Source organism: Peromyscus eremicus, chromosome 16_21, assembly GCF_949786415.1.
Source record: "Peromyscus eremicus chromosome 16_21, PerEre_H2_v1, whole genome shotgun sequence".
NCBI classification, from domain to species: Eukaryota; Metazoa; Chordata; class Mammalia; order Rodentia; family Cricetidae; genus Peromyscus; species Peromyscus eremicus.
This window is the reverse complement of record NC_081432.1, coordinates 51,993,679-52,006,390: the sequence shown is the minus strand read 5'-3', so window position 1 is coordinate 52,006,390 and position 12,712 is coordinate 51,993,679. Positions and strand designations below refer to the sequence as shown.

General features: G+C 40.9%; 1 protein-coding gene across 1 annotated transcript in view; it reads right to left on the bottom strand.

The window, feature by feature from the left end:
• Pkhd1 (PKHD1 ciliary IPT domain containing fibrocystin/polyductin) overlaps positions 1-12,712 on the bottom strand; it is a 462,210-nt gene that overhangs the window by 308,362 nt on the left and 141,136 nt on the right. Inside the window, exon 36 of the mRNA XM_059282214.1 lies at positions 4,733-4,889. Within this exon, the coding sequence (XP_059138197.1) occupies positions 4,733-4,889 (157 nt within the window). The remainder of the gene's footprint in view (positions 1-4,732; positions 4,890-12,712) is intronic.

Below are 12,712 nucleotides of genomic sequence, written 5' to 3'. Positions count from 1 at the left end.
AATAAACAGTAAGGGCTTTGATTTTTACTTTTGGTGAGAAGTGAAGTCATTACAGGGTTTTGAAGAGAGAAGTAACAATAGGATATGACATACGTTTAGAAGGCACGAGCTCACACCAATAGGATTAACCTTAGCACACAGCACAAAAGGCAAATTTCAAGGACTTCAATACAAGGATTCTTATTTTCCATCCAAATAGGTCATTTCTAAAGTGGGTTTACTTCTGCATAGAGTGGGGAGGGGCTCCTGAGCTCTCATCCCCAGCTCAGGAGCTATAGAGAGCTGTTGGCTGCTGGGGGAGGTTCTGTCAGTTTTCTTCGTCAGGGTTATAGCCACAGGTAGGTCAACCATGCTCCTGTGAATGATCTCACAGCCATGTACATATGGGCTACCCACTTAGACTCAGAGGTGCATTAAAACAGGAAGTCTGGAAGGGTTATGGTTTAGGAAGTAGATCTGGAAGGAGTGAGGACAAGGAGTTGGGGATGAGTATGATCAAAACTGCTAGTGTCCCTGTGGTATAATTGAACATCCTTTGGGTATATGCCCAAGAGTGGTATTGCTGAATCTTGAGGCAGATTGATTCCCAGTTTTCTGAGAAACCACCATACTGATTTCCAAAGTGACTGTACAAGTTTGCACTCCCACCAGCAGTGGAGGAGTGTTCCCCTTACTCTGCATCCTCTCTAACATAAGCTGACATCAGTGTCTTTGATCTTAGCCATTCTGACAAGTATAAAGTGGTATCTCAGTGTCATTTTGATTTGCATTTCCCTGATGGCTCAGGATGTTGAGCAACCCCTTAAATGTCAGGAATCCACAAGGATGACCCCACCTAAGACTCCAAGCAATAGTGGACAGGGTGCCTGAACTGGCCTTCCCCTGTAACCAGATTAGTGACTACACTAACTGTCATCATAGAACCTACATCCAGTAACTGATGAAAGCAGATGCAGTGATCTACAGCCAAGCACTGGGCTGAGCTCCTGGAGTCCAGTTGAAGAGAGGGAGGAGTGATCGTATGAGCAAGGAGGGGTCAAGATCATAATGAAGAAAACCACAGAAACAGCTAATCCAAGCTAGTGGGAACTCAGTCTCTGGACTGATGGCTGGGGAACCTGCATGGGACCAAACTAGACCCTTGGAATGACGGTGACAGTTGTGTGGCTTGATCCATTTGTGGGGCACCGAGCAGTGGTGCATGAACTGGCTTTTTGGAGCCCCTTCCCTATGGTAGGATACCATACTCAGACTTGAAGCAGGAGGGAGGGGCTTGGTCCTGCCTCAACTTGTTATGCCAGACTCCGTTGACTTCACAAGGGAAGCCTTATCCCCTCTGGGGAGTGGCTAGGAGGTGGGATGGGGGGTAGGTAGGGGGTAGGCAGGAGAAGGGAAGGGAGGGAGAAAGGGGGGTTGGTATGTAAAATGAAAAAATTTTAAATAAATTAAAAAATACATTGCATGAATGTATGAAATTCTCAAAGAATGAATATTACAGTTTTTTAAAGCGGCCATTTCAATACTACCATAGCAACTCCAGAGTCATCAAGGTCCCGAGTTCATTTCATGTTCCCTCTTCTCCATCCTTACCAAATGAACTAATGATCTAATATAGTGGCTGATTCAGCTGTCACATTTACGTAACAGGAAGGGAGAAAGGAATAAAGTACAAACATACCCCCTACTGCATCATCTCTACTATAAAAAACTTCCCATACATCCCACGCAACTTTTCTCTTGGATCTCACTGGCTAGTTGTTAGGACAAGACTATGCTCAGCTACAAAAGAAGCTAGAACACACAGCAGTTTAGCTATCTTGCTGTAATAAATGAAACTGGATTCTGAAGAAGAAGAAAAAAAAAACCTAGAAGCACTGGGAAAAACTTAGAGGCAATCTATAGTAATTCAGGTCCAAAATTACAGTGATCAGGAATAAAATGATACTGATGTAAGTGTGGATGTATGTAACACCTAGTGAGGCTTGAAACAACAGGAATCACTGTGGTGGGTTATAGTAAAACAAGGAATGAAGTCTGTCATTAGGCTGGCTACTAGAAACATGGACTCTCAGGAAGTAAGGTAGGGAAGTTCCTCCAACTTTGATTATCCATGTGATCAAAACTCAAGTCTGGAAAAAAATGGCATGCTTTCTTTTAGGTGGGTGGATGTACATGTCTGAGAATATGTGGGCACGTTCGTGTAGAGGTCAACTTTGGCTGTTATTCTCATAAATGTTATGTACCTTCATTGAGATAAGATGGCTCATGCCCTGGAGCTCACCAATTAGACTAGATTGCCTGACTGGTGAGCCCCAGGGATCTGCCCATGTGTGTCTCCCTGGCACTGGGGTTACAGTGCATGTCAGTACACCTGACGTTTTCATATGAGTTCGGGAATGAAACTTGTCTTCTTATGCTTGAACAGCAAACATTTTACTGACTTGTGTTACTTACCACACCTCAAAGCTGGCATGTTCTGAATCCTTCCCACATTTCAACTCTAATAACTTCTCACTCCTCACTATACATCACTGCCCATATCTATCAACTGCCTTCGATAGAACTAGAAACTTCAATCTGTCATATTTACTGCCCTAGTTATTTTCCCTTTGGTAATATTGCTTGTTACTGACATTAATAGTTTTCTTCACTTTTTCTTGTATCCCAGGGAATTCTCAGGCCACTTAATAAGCATTCACAAATTATCTGTTAAACAAAATTTGATCTTTGTCTTTTCCATGTTCTCATTATTTCTAGATCCACAACTCATGTCTCTATGATAAAAATCTCAGTTTCTCTGGAGGCAACGCTCCTCCCTGCAAAGAACTCCTGCACACTCAGTGTGCAAAAGCTGATTATCCTTATCCTCCCATTCCCCAGAATGAGAGTCTGTCCTTCCAAATACAGCTTATTGATTCTACACAGCACAAGAGTGAAGTATTGTCTAATCTAAAAAGACCATGGGAGACCACGAGTGGAGATAAAGCGTGTGGGTTACTTGCAGATGTGACTCGATAGAGAGAAGCTGTATACTTGCTGCACATGGCCCTTCCTTTGCCCGGCCCTTCGAAGCCCATCTGATGCCTCATCTTTCATATCTTGTCTTTTCAACACTATTTCTTGATTAAATATTGCTAAGAAATAAGCATATATCCAGAGACCAGACTTAGAAATCCCAGACTTTGAGCAGGAAAGGTATTCCCGGATGGTTGTGTCAACAAAAGGCCAAGGCCCTTGAGCAGCAGCAGGGTACCCCATCCTCCAGTATAACTCAGGTTCTACGAGAATGGTTCCAGTTTTAAGCTTAGTAAGGAAAACATTGGAGATGCTGTTCTAAGTCTCTAATTTCACTTTGTCATTGCTAGTCTTCAGGATATTCACAGTGACTGATAGATTGACATTCCTTATAGCCACTAAGCCACTTATTTACATATATATACATACATATTCTCCATAGCCACTAAGCCACATTACATACACACATACATAATACTCTGATAGCCACTACGTTACATACCTACATTTATATATGTGTACATATATATTTACACATACATATATATTTATATACATATATTTTATATACATATACATACTCCCCATAGCCACTAGGCCACATACATATATACATACTACTCCCCATAGCCACTAAGCTGCATGCATGCATGCATACATACTACATTCATTCATATATACACATACATACATACATAGAGAAAACACAAAGGCAGGGCAAAAACCCAATGTGACAGACATTCTACCTCTTAAAGGACCCTAATTAACTGACTTGACAGAAAACTTCATCTCGCCTGGGATCAAAGAGAAAATAAAAGCAGCTTCCAGAATAAAGAATGCCACAATAACTGGCCAGAAAAACTTGATTCAGTCTGTAAGAAACAGATTCCGAGAGTACTTTATCTGACCCTCTTCCAAACATTTGGTTGTACAGATATGCTCTTAGTAACAAGGGTACATACATGCATTGGTGTTCAAGCATTTATACTTAACTACTGGTGTTTTGGCCTCAAGTTTTAGAGACATCCATAACTAAGCATTTCTCCCATACAATGAGCAAAGGCACTTTCATACCTATTTCTTATTATCAGCCCCTGAAGCGGGCAGTGTGTTTGGTTATCCCTTAACAGATACAAGAATAAATACATGAAGAGTTGAAGTGACCAACAGCCACGTGGTAGATGAGTTGAAATCTGAATTCCCAGGCTCCTCCAACTTCCTACACCCTAGAGCTATGTGGATGGTTTTGCACTAAGGAAGCCTATTTATATGACTTTCCACGGGACCAAGAAGTCAAAACCACAACAGGGTAAACGCAGGAAGACATTGCTTTCTTGGCAGAGGATTTCAAAGGCAGCAGCATTAACCAATTTCAAGGCATTTTGCTATATTGTGGGGGTTGCCCTGGATAAGCAGGACTACAAAGCGCTTGGGCAAGGCAAGCTGCTCCTGGAGAACACTATTAACTTTCTTGTTTTTGAAAAAAATAAAGTAATTAAGCTCTGAGTTTTAAAAGAGCTGAGAAGAATGGCCTTTTACTTTGAACTCCTCTGACCATTTCTTACGTTTCATTTTAAAAACAGGACTCAATTTGGTTTCAAAATAAGTTGTCAATCAAATGTTGAAACGTCTCCAGAACCTTCCCCCTTCCTTCCCCTTCCTCATGAGTGAAAGACTCACAGGGGACGACCCTACTTGCTGTTCAAATTCCACAGACCTTTAATGTGCAGCGAGTTCAGGAGGCTTGTGTTCACATCAAGCAGTAGCAGCTGACTGGTCTCCACTGTGACATTGTCGCCATCGTGTGGCACTCTTTGGGGAAACCAACTGTGAGGCCTGGACCACCTCCGGCAGAACTGGAAGGAAAAGTTGCCCTGGAAAAGAGATAATTTGGCTTGTTTCTTATACTGGGTAGCAAGGCTAGCAATGGAAAATGTTAAATGCCTCAGTAAAAATTAGTCATCCTCTTTTCCTTGGACAACTAACCCAAATAGAGGAAGAATATGAACAAGGATAAGCTATGCCTCTGTGCTCAGCTCCAAAATTTTTCTTTTTTTTTCTCAGCACAGGCTCCCTTGAACCTAACGGGCAGAGCTGATTCCAACTCTTACTCTTACAGATATGTATTGAATCTTGCACAAAAAATCATGGATAGCCCGGACTAGAGAGAATTAAAATGTTCTCCTTGATGGCTGGCATTTTGCTTTATGTAATTGGGATCATTTTTCACTGACTCTGCCAACAAGCATCCCTGTTTTATAGGGTCATTCGGCTTCTGGAGTACTCAGATCTACCCCGCCCCCATGTGGCCCTTCCCTCTTCTCTTTGTGAGCTGTGTTAAACCAAGCCGAGGCCTGCACAAGTAAGAGGCAGACTGACTGTAGGTGACAAGTTGAATAGCCCAGTGGTTTAAGTGAAGGTCAGAGGGCAGGACTGAGGAGAACCATCGGCCTTCAGTTCTACTCCCAAAGCTTTCAGTTTTCTTGTTCAATCACGGTCACTTTAAAGCCACAGGCTTCCAAAAGCAAAGACATGAAAGTCATAGCACACGTGAGGCTTAGCGCATGTCTTACGTCGTTCTTGAGCTGGGTAGGAAGATAAATACTTAAAACTCAGAACAGAAACCGTGATTTCCTCAAGGTAAAGCATCAGCAGGAACAGGCCTCTGTACAGTTACTGTCATACCAAGATGGAAATCCTGAGCTCTGCACACATCTGTACCTAAGAAGTCCTCTCACAACAGGTTAGAGGTAGATTGGAGGCAGTCATTAAGAAGGGAATTTTGCTTTGGGGACCTTACCCCTCACCTTGGGTCACCTTGCCCAGCCTTAATACACGGGGAAGTGCTTAGTCTTACTGCAACTTGACATGCCATGTATTGTTGATACTCACAGAAGACCTGCCCTTTCCTAAACAGAAATGGAGGAGGAGTGGATTGAGGGGTGGGATCAGAGGGGTGGGGAGGGACTGGGAGGAGAGGAGGGAGGGGAAACAGCAGCCCAGATATAAAGTAAATAATTAAATAAATATGTATTTTTAAATTACTGTTAGCATCTTGTCTGTTTATGTATGTTTCTTAATTTCTAGAAACAAGCTTGGAAGTGAAGGGGGAATTTAAATATACACACATATATATATATATATATATACATATATATGTGTATGTATAAAGATTAATTGCTGTTTAAAAAAAAAAGAAAAGAAAAGAGAAGGAAACCCTGAACCAAACTATCACAATGAATATCTGCAAGTAAAGCTGAGTGGACAAAAGGGTGCCCTGTGTGACACACCACAGCTCCCAGTGCCACTAAGACACATGAAGAGGTATTGGAAAAGTAGGAAAAAACAGAGGAGTGAGGTGGAGTTTTTGGTTTCTTTGTTTGCCTTCTTTTCTTTTTTAATTAATGTTTTTAAATTTTCTTCCAGAGGTCACCATGGCGGTGAGGGGTGGATATGGAGGAACTAGGAAATGAGCAGGATTGGGACGCATGATGTGAAATTCCCAAAGAATCAATAAAAAAATATATGTTTAAAAAAAGAGAGTACAGAAAAAAAAGAGAGTACATATTTGTAATGCTAATAACTATACTAACATAGAGAATTGTGCCCTGGAGTATTTCTGAGAGGTAAACTAGAAAATGATGTTTCTTGAAGAGGTAGTATATTTTCTAAAAGAGAATGCAGACCACCTCCCCAGGTCAATAGTTCCAAGATGTAGACTTAACCTAATCACCATGGGACTTAGGAACTGGATAAAGCATGACTCTTCATTTTTCACATCCACAAAAAAAAAAAAACTAAAAGCCTAAGGTTTTCCACAATTTAAGAAATTGTATGTTATGTGTGTATGTGTGTGTGTGTGTATATATATATATATATATATATATATATATATATATATATATGGTATAGTAATTAAAAAGGAGTACAAATGGAATGTGCTTGAGCATCGTTGGAAACCGCAAGAGCTACATCCTGGTCTCGAAGAATGAGAGCTAAGCCAGTCTTTTCAGCCGATCCCACCACAGAGCTAGCTCTAGTGAAATAAAACCAGCACGAAGGTAACTGCTTATGAATATATGTTATATAATTTAACGTTACTTGAGCTTGAACCTAGAGCCTTCTACGTGCTGGGCAAGCGCTCTATCATTGAGCTGCATTTAGTCTATAGCCCTGTCTTTACATTTTATTTTGAAACAGGGTCTTCCCAAGCTGGTCTGGAACTTATGATTCTACTGACCATATCTCCTATTAAAACAACAACAACAACAACTGCTAGGATTCCAACCTATACCACCATGCCTGTATTCCTTTATTTCACTCATGCCAACACAGAACACAGAAAGGAAGGCAAGCAGGGGGAGACTGAAGAGGGAATAAGTTGGGGGAAAGCCGTAAAGACTGAGATGGCTCTATCAGCTACAAAACTGGGTGAACCAGGTTGTCTGCACTGTCATCCAAGTCTTCATTAAAAGGACTGGGAAAGCTTGGCTATCTGGGGCAGAGATAGAACAGTTGTGGCAAAAGCCTTTCCTTTCACTTTACAGATGATGTTTCAAACACTGTTTCTCAGCTCAGCACTTAATAAAATGCAGACCCTGCTCGCTGCCACCCCAGAGCCAGGGAATCAGAAGTTCAGGAGGTAGAGTAGAGGCACTTGTCACTCAGATGAGAATCTGGCTTCAAGGTCCATTGGGCTAATCAAGGCAAGGGCCAGAAGGGAGAGACATAGATCTCAAAAAGGGGGAACCATGGAATTTGCACCTAAATAACACTCAGGCTCAGGATCGGTGATCAGTGTCCCCCGACAGAACCAAGTTAGGCAAGGTGGTGTGAGTGGACTCAAGGGCATGTGAACACTTCGGCAGCACAAGCCTTATGTGTTAATCTGGTGAGCAGATCCATAGCCCAGCAACAGAACTACAAAGGAGCTGAAAGCTCCTGACACTCAGTAAAAATATCTGGATCAACCAGACATTAATTAGGTACTTAAGGGCATCAAAGGAAAACAATTCCATGGTGTCTGCCATCGATTTGAGAACATTTTTAAATGGCTACAATTAGCTCTACTAACTATTATCCAGCTTGGAGTAAGCTTTGGCCTGGCCTGGCAGCCTTTCTGAAACTATTCCAGTCCATCCTAGCCCAGTGGATGGGAGGATGAAGTGTTGTTCTGTCCATTTTGAGGCTGAGGAAATGGAGGCTCAAATGTGTTCAACTGGAGACTGGAGTCATGTGAAGCAAATGCCCACTTGAGACCTTTTACTCCTGTTTCCTCCGGGGATGCCCTTCCTAAAATATGGCTTGGCTTACCCCATTATTACATCCATGCCTTTGATCAAGTATGGCCCACTTCCCTATAACTGTATCTTTCAGAATTCAACCTCAGTCAATCCTTCTGCCTATCATTCTGGCAGGATATCATAAAACTCCTTCTACATTTATTTATCATTTCTTAACCTTATCCAGATAATGCAGGGAGGTTATTTTTGGTCATTGTTATGCCTCATTCTGCTAAAAAAGAAAACTGCCCCACTACAAATTATTTCATAACTCACTAAAGTACTATTCCATCTACTAATCCAACATAGGTTTTATAGACATTACACATACTCACAGAGACACGGATATACATGAACACATACTACACACATTATACCCTACACACTATACAGAGTACATAAATGCACATATACTACACACACTATTAACATACATAAACACACACACACACACACACACACACACACACACACACACACATACACACACACCTTTCTAACACAGTGTGTGTGAACTAATGGGTGCCTAAACCTAAATTATCAAAAATGCTGCATTTTTTCCAACTGTCTGGGTTTGGTCTATATACTTTCACATGCCTTTTCCTGTTATCTACTCCATTTGGAGACAGCCTCTATGCTAGAAAAGGAGATTCAGATCCTCCATTTTCCCTATGATAACCCGATCCAATTTTATTTCCTCCCCTTTAAGTTTTTCTATTAAATGTGGTAGATATTAAATGAATATCAGTGTTAATTACTCAAAGTCTCCAGTGGCTAGGAGCCCAAATTTCTCTTTAGCATAATAAATGCATAGAGAATTATATACACTCATCTTGACAATTCATGCTTTTGTATAAAACAAGGACTAAATACTCAAATGTCAAAAAAAGGTGAGTGTGGCCTTAACTATTTAGCAGGTACCTGGGGAAGAAGAGGAACAAGACGAGCCCAAGATTACAAAATGTCAGTGTGATCTGGGCTGGCAAGCCCTCTGCCAGAAGGATTGTCGATTGTCGTTCTCCGTTCTTACACTTGACAGTGTTGGTAGGATCACTCCCAATAGAAGACTCTCAGGGTAATGCCCTATGGACAAGTGGGGAAGGCTCACCTTTCAATATATTCATCCTCTAACCCTCCACCCTTTGAGCCAATTAAGGAAACGATTCTGACAGAATTAACACAAGGATCTTTGTCAATACACATGAAATCCTTCTGTTGATAACAGCAGGAGGTTTCTGGTTCCTATGATGCCCTCTGTCACATACATAAGTCATAGGTCAACGAAGGCTTCACTTCCACCTACAATAATCTCTTTCCTCTATGACTTCCAAGATGCTCAGAATTCAACTTCAGTTTTCTTCTTGGGAAGACAAATCATTCACTTCTGTTATGTAGATGGAGTAAATCACTTCCTCACAAGCACAGAGAAAGAACTGTACAGGACAGAACATGCCTTTGCATGTTTATCCAGCCCCATATATCCAGTCCCAAATGAACAACAACAAAAAAAAAACCCTAAATAAGTAAATAAAAATAAAAGGCCAAAAGCTCCCTGCCTCAGCTAGGAAGCTTATGCAATTTGTTTTCTTCTTGGTGAGTGTCAGCACTTCTCGAAACTTCGGGGAATGTGCAGTGTCTGCAAATCTTCCTTGTCACCTTAAATGGGCTTGCACCTCCCCGAGAGCTCCCTTGAAAGAAGTCATTGATCAGCAAGATGGAACGTCAGGCAAAGGAAGGACCTATGTGAGTGCATGCGCTGAGCTAGGGTGGCAGGAGAGCTGAGGCAAGGGCATCTCTGTGGTCGTAGCTGCCCGACAAAGACAAGGAAGACACTTCCTGATGCCTCACCAGAAGGCCTTCTTGCATGGCGTGCAAGTCTTGGAAGTGGAAAAGATGAGTCCCTGCAGCCAATGTTTTTCTCTACCCTTTACCCTCCCTCCCTTAGTCTCGTCAAAGCCCTTATCACCATATCGTGCAGCGTGCATGTATTCATATGCAAGCCTGGCCCTAGCAGACCATGAAGCTTCGTGGGAGCTTCTGCATTTTTGTTATAGCCCCAGAACCCACAATGCCTGACACACCATGAGTATCCCAAAAAATAGCTCTTAAAGAAATGAGTAGCCAGACCTCCTTTGGGTTTGTAATAACTACACTGCATTTCAAAGTATTTTAATAATCACTATAATTTGATAAGATGAAAAGTTTAGGTTCCAGCAAGAGTTTGTTTACAAAGAAATATTTTTAATTGTTATGAAACTAAGTTTATTTGCCTTTTCATCTGTTATATCATTCAACATTCTACATAGAAGTCATTCTTTGAAGCTGACATAGGTACCATTCATAGATTCTTAATTAGTGGCTTGTATATCTACATGTTTCCTAATTAACTGAGAATTTACATTGTACAATATTTCCCACTTTTTCATTGTTTTGTTTTTCTTGCTTTTTCTACCTAAATAAATGGTTGTCTTCATGCCACTTAGTAAATAATAGTTATAGTCCTCTGACCATTTGACTATACCAACAGTCACATTATATTGCTAAGTGATATTAAAAACTGTTGGCCAATTAAAATTCCAAACATTTGTGTGAGTTCATGGGAAGACAATTCTCTAAAATTTATGACCTCCTTCCTGTTTTGGAAGTGCTTGTATTTTCATGGAAAAAAAGGACAAATACCAAGATAACTAAAGTGTTACAGATTCAAAACTTAAAAACATAGACAAGGGTACAAGGGGCTCAGGAGAGCTGTCAGAGGTGGCCTTAGAGGTGACATCAATAAAATGATTGCCTCTTCTTTTTTTAGAGCTTGACACTAAAAATAAATTTGCACAGTCTAAGGTAATTTCAGATGACTGTGAGACCAAAAAAAAAAAAAAATTCATAGTAGAAAAACCAAGCATTTGCACACTCCAGGATTACTAATGGAGCCTCGACCTGTAATCTATTAACTCTTTGGAGAATGCAAAGAAAATTAAATTTGTTTGGCATAATTTATTCTTCCTGGAATCCCTCTGACTCTTGATCTCTTTCTTTATGCAGTATTTATCAAACCTCCTCAATGAGAAAATGGCGTGGGAAAGTCCTTCTGTACATCCAGCACTTCCCAACCGCTCAGAGAAATGCCAAAAGAATCTCTTGCCAGAGAATTCTTCCTACATCCAATCTATTCTTCCTCTTCTGTAGAAAACTGGGAGATTTTAACCTCCTCTACTGGTTGAACAAACTTCCTGCCTTCATGATTTCTAAAGATTACTGCTACCAGCTCAATACTTCAAACATATGAGTTACTAAGATTATGAGTTTCAGAGGACTATCATAGTCTACAAGGAAAACAAATTCCCAGAGCCTCACCTTCTCCTCTACTTGAGTTATCATATATATTCTAACAATGCCTCTTCTGAATTCTAAGTCTGAGGATCATTTCACTTGCTGGTAATTGAATGCCTCAAAAGTCCAGGCATGGCACTATGCCTTTTACTCTCAGGGTCGTTAATCTTCAAAACAAAAAAAAAAAATACAGGGAAGTGTTACTTTCCCCACTTAGTGTTTAATCTTAAAAACAATAATAAGAATAATAGGGCTGATTTACTGAGTTCACTCAGCAGGTGTTATCTTGCTTAATAATCATAGGCTCCCTATAGATTCCTTGTCTACTACTCCAGAGTGATAGATCCCTACATCCAACAAATATTTATTGAGCACACACCACACCTCAGGCACTGGTCTAAGCACAAAGCACAGAAATCCCCTGATGGCATGGAGCTTACTTTCTAGCAAGATCACAGATGAATACATAAAATGAATAGTTTGCCCTGAAAGAAACAAAAAAAGCCAGGGTAAAGTAGATCAGAAATGTCAGGGTGGTGGCAGGAACTATTGACATTGAGTGACTGGCTACATAACTCTGATAAGAGATTGAAGTAGAAACGCTGAGTGTGAGCCCAAGGCTAATGGAGCGGGGAGTGACCCTGAAGAATGAATGGGCTTGCCTAGAGTGTAGCAAGGACAGGTAGGGTGTCAGGACCTCAAGGGGGGAATGTGGCACTTCCTGCTACAGAGCATTCCTGCTGATGCAGTGAAAAACACTGAGGAAAGACCTAGTGGATATCAAATTTTCATATGCCATAGAAGAATTACATGAAATATTTAGTAGTACATAATGGTCTTCAAACTACAGCCCAAATGTAGACTATTCAGTTTGATACTGGTGCACAGCACTGGCAATTCACTTCCGTTATTTATGACTCCTTCCAGGTCACAACAGGGACAATATGACTGGCAAAATCTAAAATATTTGTCATATAAATCTTTGGGGATTGGTGGATTACTCATATACTATAATTCATACTATTGGGATGATACTTACAATGTGCTTACTCTAGCACATGTATACTCCAACGATATTGAAGTAC